General features: G+C 39.9%; 1 protein-coding gene across 1 annotated transcript in view; it reads left to right on the forward strand.

Annotated features, from left to right (window-relative positions):
• SKIC3 (SKI3 subunit of superkiller complex) overlaps window positions 1–22899 on the forward strand; it is an 82853-nt gene that overhangs the window by 40128 nt on the left and 19826 nt on the right. Inside the window, exons 25-33 of the mRNA XM_056112544.1 lie at window positions 165–306; window positions 2527–2620; window positions 5073–5150; window positions 8005–8129; window positions 8876–8999; window positions 12969–13190; window positions 16273–16345; window positions 20667–20720; window positions 20906–21017. Of these exons, the coding sequence (XP_055968519.1) occupies window positions 165–306; window positions 2527–2620; window positions 5073–5150; window positions 8005–8129; window positions 8876–8999; window positions 12969–13190; window positions 16273–16345; window positions 20667–20720; window positions 20906–21017 (1024 nt within the window). The remainder of the gene's footprint in view (window positions 1–164; window positions 307–2526; window positions 2621–5072; window positions 5151–8004; window positions 8130–8875; window positions 9000–12968; window positions 13191–16272; window positions 16346–20666; window positions 20721–20905; window positions 21018–22899) is intronic.

Here is a 22899-nt window from a genome sequence, read left to right on the forward strand (position 1 = left end):
TTAAATATATTCTTAGCTGTGTATTATCAGAGAGACCCTTCATCTAAAGGTGCTTAATCGTTGGCGTATTTGCCGTGTTAAAAAGTGCATCGCTTCATTCCTTAATGTTTATTGTCGGATTGATTAATCTGTGTATACTTGTTGTCTCTGGCTTGTTTTTAAAGACCGAGGGAGCAATAGGTTATGCCTATTGGGTCTGTACGACACTGCAGGATAAAAGCAACAGAGAGACAGAGCTGTACCGTTACAACATCCTCCAGATGAATGCTGTTCCAGCAGCGCAAGTTGTTATGAGCAAATATGTTGGTAAGCTACTTGTGTAATGGGTTAACTGTCAAAATGATTTAAAGAATTAACTGCTATATGGTTAAAGAATTAACTGCACCATCTTATTATCTCATTCCTACTTTGGACATACTGGCAGGCTACCAAATGTAGCCTGCCCACACAGCAGAGCCTGGCAAACTCCCCGTGGCGTACCCAATATGCCAAATACCAGTAACAATGATGGGTCTCATTCTCCTAAAGAGCCTTGAATATAATCTCAGGGCTAGGACGAAGGAGACGTTACTGGGGCCTGTTTGAGGCAGTCAACTGTTGAAATGATTAAAAAATTGTTTTGTTAATTTCTAATGAAAAATGAGTGCTTCTTAAGATAGGAATTTGCCTTCCCTTCCCCCAGTGACTAAGCAACCTATTTCTTAAACTTGGTAAGGTTGAGTGATGAGGGGCTGGAGTGATAGCACAGCAGGTAGGACATTTGCCTTGCACGTGACCAACTTGGGTTCAATTCCCAGCATCCCATGTGGTCCCCTGAGCACTGCCAGTAGTAATTTCTGTCTCTCTGGCTCAGATTTGAGTCTTCATATGTAAAGGGTTTATATGAAGACTCAAATCTGAGCCAGAGAGATAGTAACATTAGGTAGTATGTTTGTCTTACACATGGCTGAACAGGGTTTGGTCCCTGGCATGCCATGTCATCCCCCAGAAACACCAGGAATAATTCCTGAGTGCAGAGCCAGGAGTAAGCCTTGAACAAACCAATTCTACCAACCCTCTCCCTCAGCAAAAAAAAAAAAAAAAAAAAAAAAATCCTTAGCTTTCTACAAATTTAAGACATCCAGAGTAATGAGCATTATATCCTTGCAGTTACGCAGAATAAGTTTTTTAACCATATAATGGAGCCATATCATATACCCATTTGACAAATCCAGGTATACATGCCTAGCCAAAAAAGGGCTTGCAAATTAGGAGAAGGGCAAGAGAGAATGTGGCAGCCTCTCATCCTGCCAACTGCAAAAGGCGCACATCACCTTTGATTCAGTTCAACTGTTTTGGTGATCCTCTCCTTGTCCATGGCTAGGATTTTTCAAGAACAATTGACTGAGTTTCATCTAATGCTTTGAATGTTAAACCTAATTAAACATTGCATAGCATATGGTTACACTACTCAGTTAAACAATTTGAGGAATTTTTGAAGGCTTGCTTCTAGAGACGACTTTTTATGTAGGTTTGACATCTTTCTTCTTTTGTGCATTAGTAGATGTGTGATGTTTCCAACATTAGAATTTCAGAATACTGAATTCCTTATTCTAGTGTGCAATCCTGATTTAATTAATGAAAACCCCACAGAAATTGTGACAGAAATTGTGAATTCTTGATAAATTTAATCTCTAGAACCCCTGACTAGCCAAAGAAAGAATTTCTTTATAAATGTCACAACTAAATGAGCCACAGTTTCAAATTATTATACCTTTGGGATAAGAACATTTGAGTATCAGTATGTAAGTAGGAAAGATCCGTAACAGTAAACATTATTCAGTAACTTAAGTTATAAAATGATTACTGATAATTTGTAATCAAAAACTCCTTTTTTTTAAAAAAATTTTTATCAGTGAAACACCATGAGGTACAGTTGTAGACTTAACAAACTTTTGTGCTTGGGTTTCAGTTATACAATGATTGAGTACCAATCGCTCCACCAGTGCCCATTCTCCACCACCACGGATCCCAGTATCCCTGCCATCCCCCAACCCCCCATCTCACCCTGCCTCTATGGCAGGGCATTCCCTTTTGTTCTCTCTCTCCTTTTGGGTGCTGTGGTTTGCAAAAGAGGCATTGAAAACTTCTATTCTTAATAATGCCAACAATTACAGTAGATAGTCTGGCAGTGGACACATTGAGAAACTGAAAATAAACCTGTGGCAGTGTAGCACTGCCCTCCCATTGTTCATCATTTCGCTTGAGTGGGCACCAGTAATGTCTCCATTGTGAGACATGTTGTTATTGTTTTTTGGCATATCGAATATGCCACTGGGAGCTTGCCAGGCTCTGCCGTGCGGGCGGGATACTCTCAGTAGCTTGCCAGGCTCTCTGGAGGGATGAAGGAATCAAACCCGGGTTGGCCACATGCAAGGCAGATGCCCTATCTGCTGTGCTATCGGTCTAGCCCGAAAAAATAGACCCAATGTTTTATAAATACAACCAGGATGCACATATTAAGAAATTGTATTTTTGTATTTCCAGAGAGAATTCCGAATTACGCTCCAGCTTTCACAATGTTGGGTTATTTAAGTGAGCACCTGCAGCTGAAAAAGGAGGCAGCCAGCGCATATCACAGGTAAGCTCTGCATGGGCTTTATACAGCAGGTAGGTTCTTCCTAGGCCTTGCTCTTTGGTTGGCCTTTTAAAGCTTAGTCTCAGTGTCATGAAGGTATTCAATAAATGTTGTGATTTTGTTCCTGACTCTCTGTGTTATTTTCTATTGTTATGTCTTTGAAGAAGGAGAAAAGAGGTTTCAGATTTTCAGCTCTGTTTGTTTATTGTTGCTTATCCTGGAGAGGGACAAACGGAGATGTTACTGGCGCCCGCTCAAGCAAATTGATGATTAACGGGAAGTCAAGTGATCAAGTGATCAAGTGATCCTGGAGAGATGGGAGGGGAGGGGGGGGGAAAGAGGGGAGGGAAGGAGGGAGGGAGGAATGAGGGAGGGGGGAGAGAGAAAAAGACAGAGAACGAGAACAAATTTTAAATCCCTTCAGCTTTATTTAGACTTCCTGTGGGTTTATTAAATATATATGTTAATTGGGGGGAGAAATTAGAACATTATGATATATTTGAGTCACTTTAATATCTGTGTGCCAAGAAGTAATCTTGACGTTAGCAGCTGAGCAGTGAATTAACCAAGCATTGACCCATTTCGTGGGGTTTCTGTTCCGGTGCGGGAAACATGATAAGTTAATAATGCGTGTGATGACTCTAATCACTGAGATGGAAAATTAGAGCAGGCCAGAGAGCCAGAGAATAAGATGAGTGTGGAATCTCCCCTAGGCTTCAGAAGAGTAGGTTTATGAAGGAGGCAGTTTTCTGCATTGAGTGAAGCCAGAGTTAATGTGGTCTTTTAGCCAGAAACATTCCTGTCAGAAAGAACAGCAAGAACAAGTACTATGAAATATGAGTGAATTTGACATATCGAAGAAACACAAAGAACATTATGCTTGAGGGGAATGCCAGCCAGGACAGTGGTAGGGGATGCATGTGATTTGAAGTTTTTTTTGGTTTTTTTTTCTCTGCAGATTAGTTGATTTGGAATAAGAAAGCAGCCTTGGGTTTTGTGCGGACTAGATGAAATCTTTTGACCTAGTTGCCTAACCTCTGAGGCTATCTAGGGTTCTAAATCTTAGGAAGGGAAATCCCTACTTCTCTTCCTTCTGGTTTGGGTTTTGATTTGGGGCTGTACCTGGTGGTGCCTGGAGGCTACTCATTCTTTCTTGATGAATCTCAGCTTATGTTTTCTGACTTTAGTATTCGAAGCCATGTAGTAATTGTAACTTTAATCAGAGGCATAGTTTTTAACATAATATCAGTTAGCCTTCTTTGACTGATTCTTTGCTTTTCGTGTAACACGATTGGTATTATGGATATTATACACATTTTTATTTTTTGGCTATTTCTTCCTGTCTTATCTTTAAACAAAAGAGGGGAAAAAGCAAAATTTTTACTCATGTTCCAAACCTGTTTAATTGTTGAGATATTTTCCTGCTGGCCCAAAGAGAACTGAGATGGAGATGGAAATAAGGGGTGCGAGGGACTTAGAGGATTTATTTTATACCTCTATGAATTTCTGCTGACTCTTCCCCTTCTCTGAACTCAGGATCACTTCATTTTAATAATTTATTTATTTTTGGCTTTGTGGGTCACACCTGGCGATGTTCAAGGTTAGTCCTGGCTCAGCACTCAGGAATTCCTCCTGTAGGTGCTCAGGAGACCATATGAGATGCTGGGGATTGAACCCAGATTGGCCTCATGCAAGGCAAATGCTCTACGTGCCGTACTATTGCTCCAGCCCCAGAGGTCACTTTATGAAACTTACTGTCCTTTTCATTTAAAATCCATATGTTAGCTTTAGATGTCAGGATTCTTGATTTCAAATCCTGACTCTTTTCTTGTCATGTAGCAGAATAACATGATTTGTTCAACAAATACAAATCTGAAATGGACAAGTATGAGTACAACAGAGTAGTATTTCCAGTGTACGCAAAAAAAAAAAAGGTGTTTTTAATCACTATAATAAACTGAAGGTTAAAAAAGTAAAACCATACCTAAGTGTTGTCTTTGTGGAATCAATTTAATAAATATGAATGTCATTATGGTAATTTAGTAACCATAAAATGATATATATTTCTATAATAATTATTTATATGGTAGTTTTTAAAAATTATTAGAATTAGGTGAAGCAAACAATTGTTTGTGGATTTGATTAATGGTGCTCAGCAGTGAAGCTCTCCCTTGCATGCCTGAGAGTCTGAGTTCAGTACTGATTCTGCCCCACCTTGCAGACCGGGTCACTGCACTGTCATTGTGAGCCCAGGGCCACAGAGCCCACAAGGCGTACCTCCGGCACACTGCAGGCAAGTGTGTGTGAGCACTGTGACAAGGTGCGCGCCCAGCCCGCCCTCATCCTCCCCTGCCCCCAGACACACACACAAAGACACTGCAGTGGTGCAAAGGCGAAAAGGAAAATATGATTTCACTCGGACAAGTGTAGACACTTGTGACTTTTTTTCTTTCAGGGCCATGTTGTTGTTGCAGACTGCAGAGGACCGAGATATGTATAATGTTGCAGTAAGAAATTATGGCAGGCTGTTATGGTAAAGTATTCGTTCCCATCAGTCTCGTCAGTTTATTGGGGGTGTGTGTGTGTGTGTGTGTGTTTGTGTGTGTGTGTGTGAATGTTGTGTGTGTGAAAGCTGTGGGACTAGTAGTGATCAGTTTCCAGAGTAGTGGCACATATATATAGGTGGGGACTTAAGCTAATTAGTTACTATTATTATTAATAATATAATAATTATAGGATTATAATTATATGTGGTAGTGGAGACATTGAGAAGCTGAAAATAGACCTAATGGTTTATAAATACAACCAGGATGCACATAAAAAGAAACTGTCGTTTTGGATTTCCAGAGAGGAATTATTATTTAATAATACATAGCACGGTGGTTGGGCGTTTGCCTTGCACGCAGCCAACATGGCCGACCCGAGTTCGATTCCTCCGCCCCTCTCGGAGAGCCCGGCAAGCTACCGAGAGTATTCGATATGCCAGACACAGTAACAACAAAGTCTCCAATGGAGACGTTACTGGGCCCGCTCGAGCAAATCGACAATCAACGGGAGGGCCTTTACCTTGGGCTGGAGCGATAGCACAGTGGGTAGGGCGTCTGCCTTGCACGCAGCCAACATGGCCGACCCGAGTTCGATTCCTCCGCCCCTCTCGGAGAGCCCGGCAAGCTACCGAGAGTATTCGATATGCCAGACACAGTAACAACAAAGTCTCCAATGGAGACGTTACTGGGCCCGCTCGAGCAAATCGACGATCAACGGGAGGGCCTTTACCTTTTACCTTTACATAAGCAAATATTTAGTAATAATGTTGTTTCTATTATCACTACCAGATATAATTGTCTCTAGTTCTTTTATGTTCTATTTCCATAACACGCATCTCTCCTCATACCAGACTGGGTTAGTCTGTGTCCCTGGTCCCATACCCGAGCCTGGTGTGCTCCGAGAGGGGCAGGTTCCGGAGTAATGCATGTGGATCTGGTCTTGAGTACACACGAAAGAGAGGCAGTAGCACCTCCGAAAGTAGAGCTTAGAAGTTCACTTGTTTGCAAAAGGAGTAGGACTGGTCCTTCTTTTTTTCTTTCTTTCTTCTTTTTTTTTGCTTTTTGGGTGACACCCAGCAATGCTCAGGGGTTACTCCTGGCTTTGCACTCAGGAATCACTCCTGGCAGTGCTCGGGGGACCATGTGGGATGCTGGGAATGGAACTCGGGTCAGCCGCATGCAAGGCGAATTCCCTAACCACTGTGTATTGCTCCAGCCCCAGGGATTGGTCCTTCTATTACGTTCATTCTTAATCCAATCATGGACAGCTGAAATGTCGAAATCCCAGTAGGACATGGCATGTGTGTTCTTTGGAAGTGGAGCCATGGAACTTTTTCAAATTCTCAGTCTTCTAATTAAAGAGATTTTTTTTTAAAAAAAAAGATATTAAAAACTATACAATCTCACTGGCTTTTAGAGCCTAGGATTAAAGTGTTAGGGGAGGATGCTTTGTTTTTTTTATGGTTTGATTGTTGTTGTTTCTACATAAATTGACTTTCCTCTAATTGAGATTAGCTCCAAATTGCAGTGTCCAGTTCAGGACAGGGAACTAGCTAGTCAGCTGGAGCTGCAGAGGCCAGGGGCTGGTGGGGAAAGGGGGTGTGTGTGTGTGTGTGTGTGTGTGTGTGTGTGTGTGTGTGTTTGGGGTGGGGTGCTGAAGAGAGACCTTGGGAAAGTAATGGACGATTATTGATCCTGGTTAGTAGAGCAGTAAAGTAGCATTACAGGTATGAAGCAGTAATACGGGAATGCTTGTAAACCATATTATATCAATAATTTTTTTGTTTGCTTTTGTTTTGGGGCCACATCCAGCAGTGCTCAGAGCTTACTCCTGGCTCTGCACTCAGGGATCACTTTCAGTTGGTTCAGGAAACCATGTGGGGGGCCGGGGATTGAACCTGGGTCGGCCACTTGAAAGGCAAGTGTGCACTGTACTATTACTCCATCCTCCAAAATAAAAGTTTTTAAAGAATCAAACAGACTGGTCTGTTTGTTGTTTTTTTTTTTTGGGGGGGGGGGGCTAGGGCTGGAGCGATAGCACAGCGGTAGGGCGTTCACCTTACAAGCGGCCAACATGACCGACCCGAGTTCGATTCCTCCGCCCCTCTCGGAGAGCCCGGCAAGCTACCGAGAGTATTCGATATGCCAGACACAGTAACAACAAAGTCTCCAATGGAGACGTTACTGGGCCCGCTCGAGCAAATCGACGATCAACGGGAGGGCCTTTACCTTACCTTTACCTTTGGGGGCTATACCCAGCAGTGCTCCTTGCTGACTCCTGGCCCTGCACTCAGGGATCACTCCTGTGGGAATTGAGGGACCAAATGGGGTGCTGGCAATTGAACCCACTTCGGCCACATGCAAGGCAAGTGCCTTACCTGCTCTGTCCCCCTGAACGGTCCTTTCAAAAACCTGTCACTAGTCCTTTGGTATTTTGGGAATAGTGCTTTCATGATTTGAGGAGCTGTGGTACAGAGTGACTGAATCCCAGTATAACTGAATCATCTCTGTAGACTAGAGAATTTCCCTGTTTGATTTCCCTTTTTAACTGTTGTGCTAATTGTTGAAGTACTCACAGTTTCGAGATTTTTTTGAAATGGAAGATAGGTATGTTGTAAAAAAAATATATAGCATAAAATGCCTTGTTTTCTTTAGCTTTGATATTTTATATAACGCAAATATGTCTGAAAAAGCCTACTTTTTTGTTTTTATTATGAAATAAATATGCAGGTATAGAGTAAATAATACAGTGTTAGATCTTTGTACAACAATATTTATAGTCTTGATGATTTAACTCAAAATTATTTTTGATGTTAAAATAAGTTATGCTTTGATTCTTAGTTCCATTGGTGAATATGATAAAGCTATCCAGGCTTTTAAGTCAATACCTCTTGAAGACTTAGAAGACATCATAGGCTATGCGCTGGCTTTGTCTATGAAGGGTCAATATAAAGAGAGCAGCCAAGGTAAGTATTTCCAGGGCTGAGTAGAATGTAATCATGTTGAGTTTATGTACATAAAGATGTAATATTGGGATATGGGAATAGGGATTGCAGCATTCATTAAAGACTAAATGGGAATCAGAAATAGGTACTTTTGATCTCTTCCGTCAGTTAGTGTATCATGGTGATTAGTGTTCTTATAATCAGGGCTCAGTATTTCTTCATTATTTAGATGAAGAAACCGATGCAAGATTACCTATGCTAGTTATCATTTCAGGGCAGATCTTTACTAATCCTCAGTGATTTAATGTAAATTTCTGTTAGGACCGTAGCCACTATTTTAGTATTTTATTGAATGCATATATTATATACATAATATGTATGTTGCATATATGTATATGTACATGAACCCAATGTATGCGTGTTTTGTGTACACAGATACACAGCTAATTTTAAGGATTTAGTGTTTGATGAAGTTGTTGCTCTGAATTTGAGTAACATCTTAATGATTGTAGCTGCTCCTCTTGAAGACAGTGTTTCAGACCTCCCCTAGGAAAGAGGTTGAGGAATGTCAGATAATAAATCCTGATATTTCAGAATCACATGAGACAGCTAAATAAAATTCAATTATTACAAAAGTTTTTTCTTTATAAAAATTACAGAACAATGAAGTGTAATTTTCGTTAGACATTTTTAAAAATGGGAAAAGAGAACTCTCACAGTTTATAAATCAGGATTCTGTTTTGTTTTTGTTTCCAACTATATCTCAGCTTATGAGAAAGCCTTGTCTGTTGTTGAATCAGAGCAAGACAAAGCCCATATATTGACAGCTCTGGCAATAATGGAGTATAAACAAGGAAAAATGGATGCAGCCAAGACATTACTATTTAAATGGTATGTATAATTGCATTAACACTTCATTGTTTTTTTTTTGGGTCATACCTGGTGGTGCCCAGTGCTTACTTCTGACTTGATGCTCAGGGATTATTCCTGGTGGGGCTCAGAGACTGTATGTGATGCTGGGTGTTGAACCCAGGTTGGCTGCATGAAAGGCAAGTGTCCTACCCATGGTACTCTCTTTCTGGCCCAACGTCAACTCTTACCATGATCATGTAATTAAATTCTGGTTAAAATTTTGAGCAAAATAAAATGAAGGTATGTTAATAGGGAGCAGATCTGTGTGGGCCTATCATCTCTTCATTTTTAACTCTGGTTCTATCTGATTTTTCAAAATTAGCATATTCTCTCTCTTTTTTGAAAATAGAGTAACTGATCATTAGATCCAGTAGGATCTTAAGATCATATTGGTTTGTTTTTTGGCATTGGGTATCCAAAGAGATTTTCTTTTTCCTTTTCAAAATTAACCAGGTAAAATAAAATATACTTCAAGTTGAGTCTCCAGAAATTCATACCAGTATAAATTATGGTCTATAAATTATGGTCATTTCTGTAATTTTGAATAAATTAATAACAAAATTATATCTAGGATCATATGATATATTTTGGGCTGGAGTGATAGCACAGCGGTAGGGCGTTTGCCTTGCACGCAGCCAACATGGCCAACCCGAGTTCGATTCCTCTGCCCCTCTCGGAGAGCCCGGCAAGCTACCGAGAGTACCTCGCCCGCACAGCAGAGCCTGGCAAGCTACCCGTGACATATTTGATATTCCAAACACAGTAACAAGAAGTCTCATGATGGAGACGTTACTGGGCCCGCTTGAGCAAATCGATGAACAACAGGAGGACCGTGACCGTGATGATATATTTTGAATTCTTTTTGAGAACATTGACTTTAATTTCTTTAAAAGCAGTAGATAGTGCTGGGCACTGGTTATCGGTGAATGCCTATTGTTATTTTTTGTGGTATAGTTCTTTAAGTAGAGAATTATTTTATGTTTTGTACTAAATTGTAGTTTACAATCACTGGATCTACAGTTACTGTGCCTGCAGATTACATTCCTGTTCTTTATCCATTAAATGCAAACAATATTCAACCATTGTTTCCATTTATCTAAAAATAAATACCACAGTGAAGGCGGGGAGGGGGAGGATTGGATAATCCTAGTTAAGAACAACTTTTGTAGTATAAGCTCTGTATTTGTCTGTTAATTATGATAGTTTTGTCCCACCATATTTAATCCTTGTCCCACTATAAGTAGTCCTTTTCTTTTTTTGTTTTGTTTTTTTCGTTTGGGGTCACACGTAGCAGTGATCAAGGCTTACTTCTGGCTCTGTGCTCAGAGATCACTCCTGGCAGGTTAGGGGACCGTATGGGATGCCAGGGATTGAACTTGGGTCGGCCGCATGCAGGGCAAACACCCTTCATATTGTACTGATACTCTGGTCCCTTTTCTTCTGTAATAAACAAGGTCTTCTCTTCTTTCTTAGAAAATCAAATGAAAATTTAAAAAAAAATGAAAAGCCCTTTTCACTTCACATGAATATACCATATTCATGTCGTGTTTGTTTAGTTACAAAAAATATGTTCAGAGAACCAAAATTTGCAGCTGGCTTAGAGATTCATAGATGTCAGTAAATTACTGCAGTTAGCAAAGGAAAAAGTAATCCCAGCTTAGACCCTATTTGGCTGGAGCAAGAGCGCAGCGGGTAGGGCGTTTGCCTTGCAAACATTTCTCCGCCCCTCTCGGAGAGCTGGCAAGCTACCGAGAGTCTCTCGCCCGCTGCCCGCACGGCAAAGCCTGGCAATCTACCCGCGACGTATTCGATATGTCAAACACAGTAACAACAAGTCTCAAAATGGAGACGTTACTGGGCCCGCTCGAGCAAAGCGATGAACAGCGGGAGGACAGTGACAGACCCTATTTGATTAATCTCCTGTTATTCTAGAAGTCGTTATTATTATTATTTGGACTGTTGGTAGAAGGAAAACAATAATTCAATCTTATCTTTGCCCTTTCCCTTTATGTCCTTATTTATATTAGTAGTTTCAGGCTAGGTATTTTACCTGGTATGTTTCTTTGTTTTTGTTTTTGTGTTTTTGTTTTGTTTTTCCTTTTTGGGTCCACCTGGTGATGCTCAAGGGTTACTTCTGGCTCTGCACTCAGGAATTACTCTGGCACTGCTCAGGTTACCATATGGGATGCCAGGGACATTCCTCTGTGTTTGGACTCATACATCTCTGAACTCTTATGACTTATGATGGATGTTTTAAAAAGTTGTTTATGGGGCTGGAGTGATAGTGCAATGGGTAAGGTGTTTGCCTTGCACATGACTGACCTGGGTTCGATACCTGGCGTGCCATATGGTCGCCCACGCATCGTCAGGAATAATTATTGAATGCAGAGCCAGGAGTAACCCCTAAGCTCCAGTAGATGTGGCCCAAAAAGGAAAAAAAGAAATAAAGAAGAGCTATTTAAAAATAAAAACTAAGCTATTTAAAACAGAGCTATTTGTGAAAATTCATCATTTTGAGGTTGGTTTGTTGTCAAAATTAAATTCTAAACATTTTGTTTTCCCCTGAAGAATATGGTATGACGTCATTGTGACATATATATGTTGTTTTCTAATTTAGTGGATTTTATTTAAATTTCTTGAAATTTGTTTTATACTACAAGATTCATAATTTTTATTAGAAATATCAAATGTATAGAGAGCTAAGATTTTCTTTATTTAAATTAGTACAAATTCTTAAACATGAGCAATTTTATATTCTTTTTTTTTTTTTTTATGTAGGAGTACTGCTATTTATTCAGCCACTGATTAGGCTGATTGAATTGGGCATGAACTCCACCTTACTTTTTTTTTTTCATTTCTTATAATTTTATTTATTGAATCACCGTGAGACCATTTACAAAGCTTTCGGGTTTAAGTCTCAGTCATACAGTGAAACACCTGTACTTTCACCAGTGCCCATTCTCCACTACTAAAACCCCCAGTATGCCCCCATCCTATACCCTCCCCCTCCCTGTGGGGCAGATGATTTCCACATACTCTCTCTCTACTTTGATTACATTCAATATTTTGACAACAGACCCATCATTATTATTTGGGATTCTACCCCAACACTCAGATCTGCCGAAAAGACAACAGTAGACAATTTGTTTTCTGTTGCTGGTTATGAATAACATATGATGTTGTGCGGCTGCGGTAGTATAATTTTGAAATTCCGAAATTTTAACAGTTAAATCTGGAGGGATTTCTCCCAAAACATGCTGGCTTCCGAGATTTGTTTCTGAGTCTCTAGGATCATGGACGTTAAGCAGCTTGATCAGGAGCCAGAGAGGCCGTTCGTGGGTGGCAACTTGAGGTCTTGCTGGGGTGTGGAGTTTCTATATTCTTAAAGCTTAAATCATGAATAAAAAAATGGCCACATACTTGTACACAAAATGTATTTATTTTCTGAGATTATAGAAATATTCAATTAGAATATGGCAGGTATATATGGTTTGTATTATATAAAGATGTGATTTCAATGCCACAGCATTTGAAATCTTTCTCAGATTTATGAAAAATCAAATCTTTTAGTTGAAGATCTTTATTATTTGTATCTGCTGGAAATTTATTGAAACTTAACAGTTTAGCAAAATTTTCTTAGTTGTTTGCCAAGACCTGAGGCCTACAGAGAATGATATATTTGTTTCTAAAACTTGGTTCTAATGGCCAGAAGTTTGGCACTGCTGCTCTCAGAAAGGCATTCGAGGCTTTAACTGCTTTAGCTATTCAGGAAGATTGTGGCCTCTGAGTACTAAGGAGTTAGGTGTTTTTACATACCCTAGAGCGAGGCTTAGTTTGGTGAATCTTTAAATCAATTTGTTTTTTTTCCCTTAATGTTGAATGTGTTTTAATGGTTGCAGGCTACGAATTCATGGCTAATAGGCACTGAAAAAAAATATCTATTTACAGCTCTATTTTAAAGGAACCCACCACAGAAAGCCTTCTGGCCTTGTGTGCTCTGGGATTGGCAGCACAGGATGCTACCCTATCAAAAGCAGCCCTAAACGAGTTACTCAAACACAAAAAAGAGAAAGATGATGAGTACCAGAGATGCCTTCTTACCTCGGCCATCTATGCACTGCAGGGCCGCAGAGTGGCTGTGCAGAGACAAGTATCTAAAGCCGTCCACAGGTAAATTATGTTCTTCTCAATCTGGGATTTAAATTATGTGTGATGAGATTCTCTTTGGTATTTGGACCTTATTGACAATATAAAATTAGGTAAGCACACACACACACACACACACACACACACACACACATATATATATATATATACATATATATACACACACATGTGCGTGCGTGTGTGTGTGTTTGTATAGGCATATCTGCTTGTGGCTCTCTTCTGAGATTTATTTGTGTGTCTCTGGATCTCTGGATCATGGCCATTGATGAACTTATATGGCACCAGAGGCAGTTGTGGGAGTGACTGTCAGGCTCCTAGAAGAATAGGGAGATGGGAGGGGCTTAAATTTACTTCTTAATATTTCTAGTTGTTCTGTATGGACAAAATGAGAGATGTATTTAGCTTAAAGATCAGCTCTTCTTTTTTTTTTTTAATTTTTGGATTACACCTGGTGATGCACAGTGGTTACTCCTGTCTCTGCACTCAGGAATCACTCCTGGCGGTACTCAGGGGACCATATGGGATGCTGGGAATCAAACCCGGGTTGGTCGAGTGCAAGGCAAACGCCCTACCCGCTGTGCTATTGCTCCAGCTCCTAAGATCAGCTCTTCTTAGGGACATCTTGCTATATATATCCCAGACTACAGTCCTCGGACCAGATTAGTCTTTCCTAACCCCAGCAGTGTCCTTAGTCACTTCTTTTTGGGGTCATGTCAGTTTGTTTCATGACTGTGCTCTTAGCTTATTAGATTTCTTATGGTGCCTAACTTGTCCCTTTTCAATGCCAGGGTAGCTTACAGCTTGCTCTGGGTCCATCCTGTCCCTTCATCATCATCCCCCTTTTGGGGTGTTAAGAAGTAAGGGTAACTGAGGCTTAAGTAAATATGATGGCTGCCCAGGAGTAAATATTATTCAGAGTCAGTTAAAACCCAAGTTACAAAAGCATAGCATTAACTGTCTTCCTGTGTCTATGCAAATAAACATTGCACTGAAATAAACTATGTAAAGGACATAAAGGAAAGAGAAAAGCAGTATTTCACATGTACAAAATCCAGAGCCATCAGAATGTTTGACCTACAGGTTACAGGGTGTGATTTGGGGATATATATGATTAACAGATAGGGGAAGAGGAGCACAAAGGAGAGGTTGAAGATAAACACCGAGGATTGAGAGTGCCTGATGGAATTGGGTGTGCCTCAGGAGCACCGTGGGGGATGGAACTCAATAAACCGAAGCTTCCTGTGGGATGAGAAAGGACAACCCCAAGTTATTGCTTAAAATGCTTAGAACTGTAATTACACACACACACTCACACTCACACTCACACACACACACATTTGGAAACCAACTTGTGATTTTCATGAAATTGTGTACAGGACTGGGTAACTACACAGTATTCATCTAACAGGATTAAAACAAATAAGTTTTCCCTTATTTAGATTAAAGACTACATCTCATTTTCGTTAAAAAACTTTTGTTTTGTGGAGTGACTTCCCAGATTGCTTTGGGGGCTACACCCAGCCATTGTACTTGACCAACTCAACTGCAGGGCCCAGCAGTGCATTGCGGATCATGGGGCCACACCTGACAATACTACGATCATACTCAGAACCTTATGTCTGCAGGACATGTGCTTCCGACCCCTGAAGTGTCTCCTCATACCTTAAACCTTATTTCAGTATGAAAATCCTTACTAATTGTCAAGTTTTGGCATATTGTCTATATGCTGCCAACAAAACTATTTTTGATGGTTGAGGAATTTTTTTTAAATTTATTTTTTATGGGCTGGAGCGATAGCACAGCGGGTAGGGCGTTTGCCTTGCACGCGGCCGACCCGGCCGGCTCGGGTTCGATTTCTCCACCCCTCTCGGAGAGCCCGGCAAGCTACTGAGAGTATCTCGCCCACACGGCAAAGCCTGGCAAGCTACCCGTGAGGTATTCGATATGCCAGACACAGTAACAAGTGTCACTGTGGAGACATTACAGGGCCTGCTTGAGCAAATTGATGAACAATGGGAGGACAGTGACATTGACAGTGAATTTTTATATGGTAGAACAAGTTTATTTTTAAGATTCAGAAGACTAAATTTGCAGCTAACATGATCTACAAGTGTAAGAGAATTATGTGCTTATAATTTGTTAATAAAGCTGCTCATTATTTTAATGTCCCTTCTGATTCTTCACCACCCAAAGTTAACTCAGATTCTGTTTATTTTGTTTCTGGGGACTGTTTCCAGTGTTGCTGAAGGCCTCACCCTTGTTGGTGCTCAGGGGGTCAGGTGTGGTGTCATTGATTGAACCCTGAAGTAATGTCAGCCAGGGCGTGCAAAGCTGCAGCCCTACCTGCTATTCTCTCTCTCCAAGCCCTTCCTTTAATTTTGATAAAATACACCCAAAGGGAAGGAGACAGCTCAAAGGGCCTAAGTGCAGACTATTACTGGAGGCCAGATTTGAGTCCCCATACCACTGGGAGTAACCCACAGGCAATGAGCCGGGATGTAGGAGTTTTTAGACTATTAAACATTAAATAGTCATTAATTTTTGGAAAAGAGAAAGCTGTTACCCCTAGCTATAATGGTTGTTTTTAGCAGTGAAGTTTTATCTGTAGTTCATTCTTCTTCCATAGTTCTCATCTCTTGTGTTTTCTTGAATACAACAACTAAACTTCCTTAACTTTTTGTTTTTGTTGTTGTTGTTTTTAGGTCACATTTGGTGGTACATAAAGCTTACTCCCAGCTCTGCACTCAGTGATCACTCCTGGCAGGGCTTGGGGGACCACTGTACTATCTATCCAGCCCCCACCTTTCTTAATGGCAAAGATTAAATTTGAGGGCATTGTCAAAGTCATCATACGCTGATTTTTTCCATCTTGTCTTCATAAGAATTTTCTTCCTGTATAGGAGATACAAAATTGGTTTTCTAATCATTCAGATGCCTTCAACCAAAGATGGGCAGCTAACCCAAATGTGTTTTAGATATTTGAAAGATTTGAGACTCAACTGCTAACTGAAATGTGGGTTGCTCAGTGTTCTTTGTGATTGAGCTAACTCCTCTGGCTAAGTCCTCTACTTCTGATGCTCTACAGTAACCCAGCTAATCCAGCTCTTTGGTCTCTGCTGTCCCGAGTGGTTGCTCAGTATCCCCAACAGAATGCAAAGGTAAGTAATGCTGTAAATTCTGGCAAAAAAGAGAAAATAATTTGTCATGATGTAAATCTAATTTTGAAGCACTTCCTTTATCATTTGGGAAAATAATACAGCGAGGGAGTTAATATAGTCAGGAAATTTTGTTATTTGATGCACTTTTTATTAGTCATTTCAATGCTGAGTATCTCCTGTGTTCCATTGCACTGAGATTTGTGGCAGATACAAAGAAATAGGTGGACTTTATTCAAGCACGTACCGATTATGCTCATGACTGATTCATTATGATTATGATATTGCCTTAGTTGTTGTCTTTTTTTTTTTTCTTTTTGGGTCACACCCGGCAATGCACGCACAGGAGTTATTCCTGGCTCTACACTCAGGAATTACTCCTGGCGGTGCTCAGGGGACCATATGGGATGCTGGGAATCGAACCCGGGTCGACCGCGTGCAAGGCAAATGCCCTACCCGCAGTGCTATCGCTCCAGCCCGAGTTGTTGGCATTTTTAACTCCCAAATGTTAATTTTATTTAAAAGCTCCTGAAAAAATAACAAAAGTCGAACAACTGGTATCTGAATATGTAAATCAAAACATGAAGTCATGACATTCTGTCCAAGGGATTATGTATTAAATTTTAGTTCAGAATAACCAGGTCTATATATTTTGCCAATATCTTAGGTTAATATTGGTTATTGACCCCAGGTTTTTATGGTCTTTTGTAGTTTAGTTTACTAGTTGGTAAAAATAGAAGTAGCTACTATTTTTTGAATCTCTGCTTTATGTCTATTAATCCCAATCTCCAGACCTTTTTTATGTGTTGGTTTTGGCTTGCTATTCCTACTGTTTTTCATAATTATTGTTCTTGTTTCTCCATTTACCTGAAAATGTGTGTGTGTGTGTGTGTGTGTGTGTGTGTGTGTGTGTGTGTATGAAGACAGTGTAAAAGTAATTTGAGACCTCATATTGATGGCATAGGGTCCCATAGAAAGAAATTGTACTAGCTTGTCAAGTGCTTAGCACTTCCACCTTTGAGAAACATCATAAACAAAGATCTGTGGACCAAACAGGCTGCCACTTATTCGGATTTCATGATTTTCAAATCCTGATTTATTTCTCATTCATCTTTTTCCTCCCAGTGTTTTTATTTAATTAAAAGCCATGATTTGCAAAGTTAATGTTAGTTGAGTTTTAGGCAGTTAACATTCCAGTACCCATCCCACCACCAGTGCCAACTTCCCTCCACTTCTTATTTACCACTTTAACTTAGGTCCCTACAGTCTCCGTTTGTTTTGCTGTGTTTGTTGTTTATTCTGTTCTTTAAGTGACCCCCCTAGGATTTAATTCTCTGTTCTACTACCCGAATTCATGCATTTTTAATTTCATTTTATTTTTTGGTTTTGGGTCATGCCCAGCGGAATTCAGAGGTTACTCCTCTCTCTTTGGTTGGGAATTACTCCCAGTGGTCCTCATGATTTCTTTAAAATGAAAATTCAGATTTGTTAAGATCTACAAATGGCAGAAATTACTTCCCTATCCATTTCTTTGTATTGTGGCCTTGCCTTTCAGTTTGGGCCTTGTTAAGATTTTCACGTCACTTATCCCGTGATTTTAGGAATGCGTGCTTATAGTATTTTATCTCAGTGTAACGCAAATAAAATTACCTAATGAACTTGTTAAAACCCAGTTTCTTAATCAGCTAGCAGGGGCTAAGCCTGATATTCTGCATTTTTAACTACTCTGCAGGAGATATTGATGGTGGTAGTATTCAGACCACATTCTTTGTAGCAAAATTTTAGTGTTTATTGGATTGGCTCAATGAACATAGAGAGCCATTGTTATAGACACTGGAATGAACTGCTATTCTAAGAATTTTTAATCCCAGAAACCACATGAAGTAGTTGTAGTAGATGTTATATATGTATGTATGTATGTATATATATATATATGTACATATATATGACTCTTGAGACAGAGATACTAAAATACTAAAAACCTTGTTAGTAAATAAGTTGATGGATCATCCCAGATTCTGACTCCTGAATCTCCTTTTACTTTACTTTTACCTTTCTTCTTTTTCATTTACCATGTATTTAACTTTATATTGATATTTTTTAAAGTTTATTTTTAACATTTTTTATATGCTAGGAACAGGTTTTTTTTTTTAATTAGTGAAACACCACGAGGTACAGTTATAGACTTCCAAATTTTTGTGCTTGGGTTTCAGTTATACAATGATCAAGTACCCATCCCTCCACCAGCGCCCATCCTCCACCACCACAGGTCCCAGCATCCCTCCCACCCCCCATCCCCCCCGTCCCACCCTGCCTCTGTGGCAGGGAATTCCCTCTTGTTCTCTCTCTCTCTTCTTTTGGGTACTGTGTTTTGCAAGAGAGGCGTTGAGTGGCAGTCTTGTTTGGTCTATAGTCTCCTTTCAGCATGCTTCTCCCATCTGGGAGGATCCTCCCAACACCCTTTATTTGGTGCTCCCTTCTCTATCTGAGCTTCCTTTTCCCCTAGCACGTGTGGCTGGCTTCCAAGTCATGGAGCAAAATTTCTGGTACTAGTCTCTGCCACTCCTGGGTGTTAGTCTCCCATTATGTTACTTTAGGTTGCTAGGTACAGTTTTTTGGGTTTTTTTGAATTTTTAATAGCGAGCCATCATGAGGTACAGTTGCCGACTTACACATTTTTATGCTAGGTACAGTTTTAAGAACACTTATGATTTAATATGAAACTGCTCTTACAAATCACTTCCTTTTCCAATAAAGTATCTAGTTAATTTTTTTAAAATTAAGAATTTCAGATCAACGTTGCGAAGCTATGATCCTACATATTTTTTTTTCCTTTCTAGTATGATTTGAGTATTGAAATGGACATTTTTGCATGTGTTTTGGGCCATGCCTGGCAGTACTCAGGGCATACTTCTGGCTCTGTGCTCTTGGATCACTCCGGGTGGGCTTCAGGGGATCATGTGTGGTACTGGGGAGTGATCCCAGGCTGACTGTGTGTAAGGCCCTACCTGCTGTACTATGGCTGCAGAATAGTGATGAATGTCTGTTGCTCAGAACTTCAGTTATCAATTTTACTATGGACGACTGAACGTTCTTAAAGCATTATATTTTCATGTATTAGAAGTATATTTATTTTTCAATAAGTTTTGTGATCACTCTTAGTTGTTCAGTGTTTTACAGTCTTTTATATTGTTAGAAAATGTGTAGTTTCTTCTTTTTTTTTTTTAGTCCTACTGAAATTGTGTAACTTTGGACTTAATATGAGTATTTTAATGAGTGAAATTGAAATGATCTTGGTAAAGGAGCTTATAAAAATATTAAGCTAATCTTTTAAAACAGTTTTCTTTTTTTCTTTTTTTCTTTTTTTTCTTTTTTTATTAGTGAAAAACCATGAGGTACAGTTATAGGCTTACAAATTTTGTGCTTGGGTTTCAGTTATACAATGATCAAGTACCCATCCCTCCACCAGTGCCCGTCATCCATCCCCACGGGTCCCAGCATCCCTCCCACCCCCCAACCCCCCATCCCACTCTGCCTCTGTGGCAGGGTATTCCCCCTTGTTCTCTCTCTCTTCTTTTGGGTACTGTGTTTTGCAAGAGAGGCATTGAGTGGCAATCATGTTTGGTCTATAGACTACTTTTAGCATGCTTCTCCCACCCTGGGAGGGCCCTCACAACACCCTTCATTTGGTACTCTCTTCTCTATCTGAGCTGCCTTCTCCCCTAGCACATGTGGCTGGCCTTCAAGTCATGGAGCAAAATTCCTGGTACTAATCTGAGCCCTTCCTGGGTGTTAGTCTCCCGTTTTGTTGCTTTATGTTCCCCAGATGAATGCAATCTTTCTGTGTCTATCCCGCTCTTTCTGACTCATTTCGCTTAACATGATACTTTCCATGTAGTACCACTTGTATGTCAATTTCATAACTTCATCTTTTCTAACAGCTACATAGTACTCCATTGTGTAAATGTACCAAAGTTTCTTTAACCAGTCATCTGCTCTTGGGCACTCAGGTTTTTTCCAGATTCTGGCTATTGTAAAGAGTGCTGCAGTGAACAAACAATTGCAGATGTCCCTTCGACTATACCTTTTTGCCTCTCTGGGATATATTCCCAGGAGTGCTATAGCTGGGTCAAATGGCAGATCAAATTCTAATTTTTTGAGAGTCGTTCATACTAAAACAGTTTTATTTTGATGGAAGAGTTTAGAAGTTGTGGATATGATCAAACTGAACCTTTCAAATTATTCAATGGAAAGAACTTAGCAGTCTAAATTTTTATTTCATGAATATTTGTGCATCTATCTAAAGTGTCACTTTCTATTGTAGGGGGGTGCTCTAGCAGGGAATGTGGCTCATATTCTGGACTCAGATCATGGAAAGGTTAGTTTGCCCCACCTTGGAAAAAATGTTCAATTTGTCAAGTGGCATCGTTGATGAAAGAATAAAGTGGCTTGAGTTACAAGGTTTAGAAGTCACACCAAAACCAATATGATACGACTTTATGTCACTTTGGAAACTACAGCGCTATACAGAAAACTAACAGTGCTCTTCCCCCTCTGGCATAGAAGGCATTACTGTACACTGCAGTGAATCAGTTGGCTGTAGGAAGCAGCTCAGCAGACGTTGGGAAGGGAACTGCGCTCAAGACCATTCAGAAGGCAGCACTCCTGTCTCCAGGTGAATGCAGTACTTTATTGATTGAGTATATTTTGTCAGTCTTGCATATGTGACCTAGAGGAGCAAAGAATGGGTTTTCATAAAATAAGACGAGGGAGTTTTAAGAAAATATTTGAAGACTTTTACATGTTATTTGGTTAATTTCTTTTGAGTGCTAATAATTAAGAGTTAGTTACTAATATTGAAGAGAACTGGAAGGGATATCTGCTTACAGGTGCTTTATTACCTGTTATACAAAATAGGAATTACGTCTTTTCAAAAGTTTTATTTTTGTTATTCATTAGTCTTTTTTTCCCTGAGGTTATGCTATAGCTGCTAAATTAATAAGTATGTATTGTTACTTTTGTATGTAGTTAGCTCCTTGAAAAGAGTGGAGGTATGCTCTGATGACAGTGGTTGTGGGCCTGTACCAGTCCATTGTGTAAAAGGTTGAAAATCACTGTTTCTATAGTGGCTGTTAGAAAGTCAGCTAGTGTGCTGGGGTGATAGTTCAGCAGGTCAGTATTTGCCTTGCACGTGGGTTACCCCAGGTTCAATCCCTGGCACCACATATGGTCCCCCGAGCTCCCACCAGAAGTGATTCCTGAATGCAGAACCAGATGTAAGTCCTGGGCACCACTGGGTGTGACCCAAACATTGAAAAGAAAAGAAGAGAAAAGGAAGAAAAGAAATTCAGTTAGCTCTTCTCAGTTCTAGCCAGCTATGTTAGATGTAGTCCATTAGTCATTGAATTAATGAGAAATTGCATGTTTGTATCAGCATGTTTTCATTACCATACCAGAGAAATGCTTTAGAGTGGGGTTTCTCTTTAATATGGCCCTCTAAGGGCCCCCAGGATATTCCAGGGGAACCACAGGTGAAAATATGTAATTGGAGGCTGTGGCATGAGACTTAGGGGCCACTGATAGGACAGAAAGGACGTAGGACGGAAACAAAATCAGAAGGTGGGGGAGTCAGAAAAAGGTTGAGAAATATCGCTTTAGAGCAGAGGAATATCTAGCAATGTAGGGTAATGAGATATAGTTATAGATCATCCTATTTTTAGCATGAAAATAGAGTATGAACCAACTTATTTTCCCAAACTGTTCAGATGTTTCTTAAATGACAACGCATTGTGTAGGTTTTGCCCAGAAACCACTGGGGAAAAATGTACAAAGAATAGGGCCAATGTTATCTTCAGAATAAGTGGTAAAGATTCTATGATTTCATCTTACAGTTTACAATAGTATGGTTGGAACTGGAGGATATCATGTTGAGTGAAGTAAGCCGGAAGAAAAAAAGACAAATACAGGATGATCTGACTTATCTGTGGTCTGTAGAATACTGGATGAGGAAATGTATTGCACTGAAAGGGGGATATCTAGATGACCCTGTCCCCATTATTTAGAGAGGAGAAGGAAAGAAATCAAGGGGGAAAGAAGAGAATGGGAAGTATTGGGTGAACAGACTCAGGACTTCGGTTACACCCATGATCTGGGTGAGTGGCATAGCCAGATAACTGGAACACAGACTCAACATCACTGAAAACATGAGATCTAAGCTGCTGTAACCACTGAAACTTTGTAATGTGCTTGTCAAGTTGACAGGGTTGGGGTAGTGGTTGGAGTGGGGGTGAATCTGGAAACACTGGTGGAGTAAAGTTGACACTTGGGGTAGGATTAGTATTGAAATATATGCCTAAAACTCAACCATTAATAACTTTGTAAATCACAGTTTTTTAATAAAAAAAAGATTCTATGATTTCAAAGAAGATTCTATAAAATATGTAAATAGACCAGTATTGGGTTGTTTATCCTTCCTTTCATTTTTTAAATAGCGCTAAAAAAGAGACTCTGAATATTTGAGTTTGTCTGTGTTATGCATTGGGAAAGTTTTAAACTGG

The sequence above is a fragment of the Sorex fumeus genome, unplaced genomic scaffold (assembly GCF_029834395.1).
Source record: "Sorex fumeus unplaced genomic scaffold, SorFum_2.1 ptg000018l, whole genome shotgun sequence".
Taxonomy (NCBI): domain Eukaryota; kingdom Metazoa; phylum Chordata; class Mammalia; order Eulipotyphla; family Soricidae; genus Sorex; species Sorex fumeus.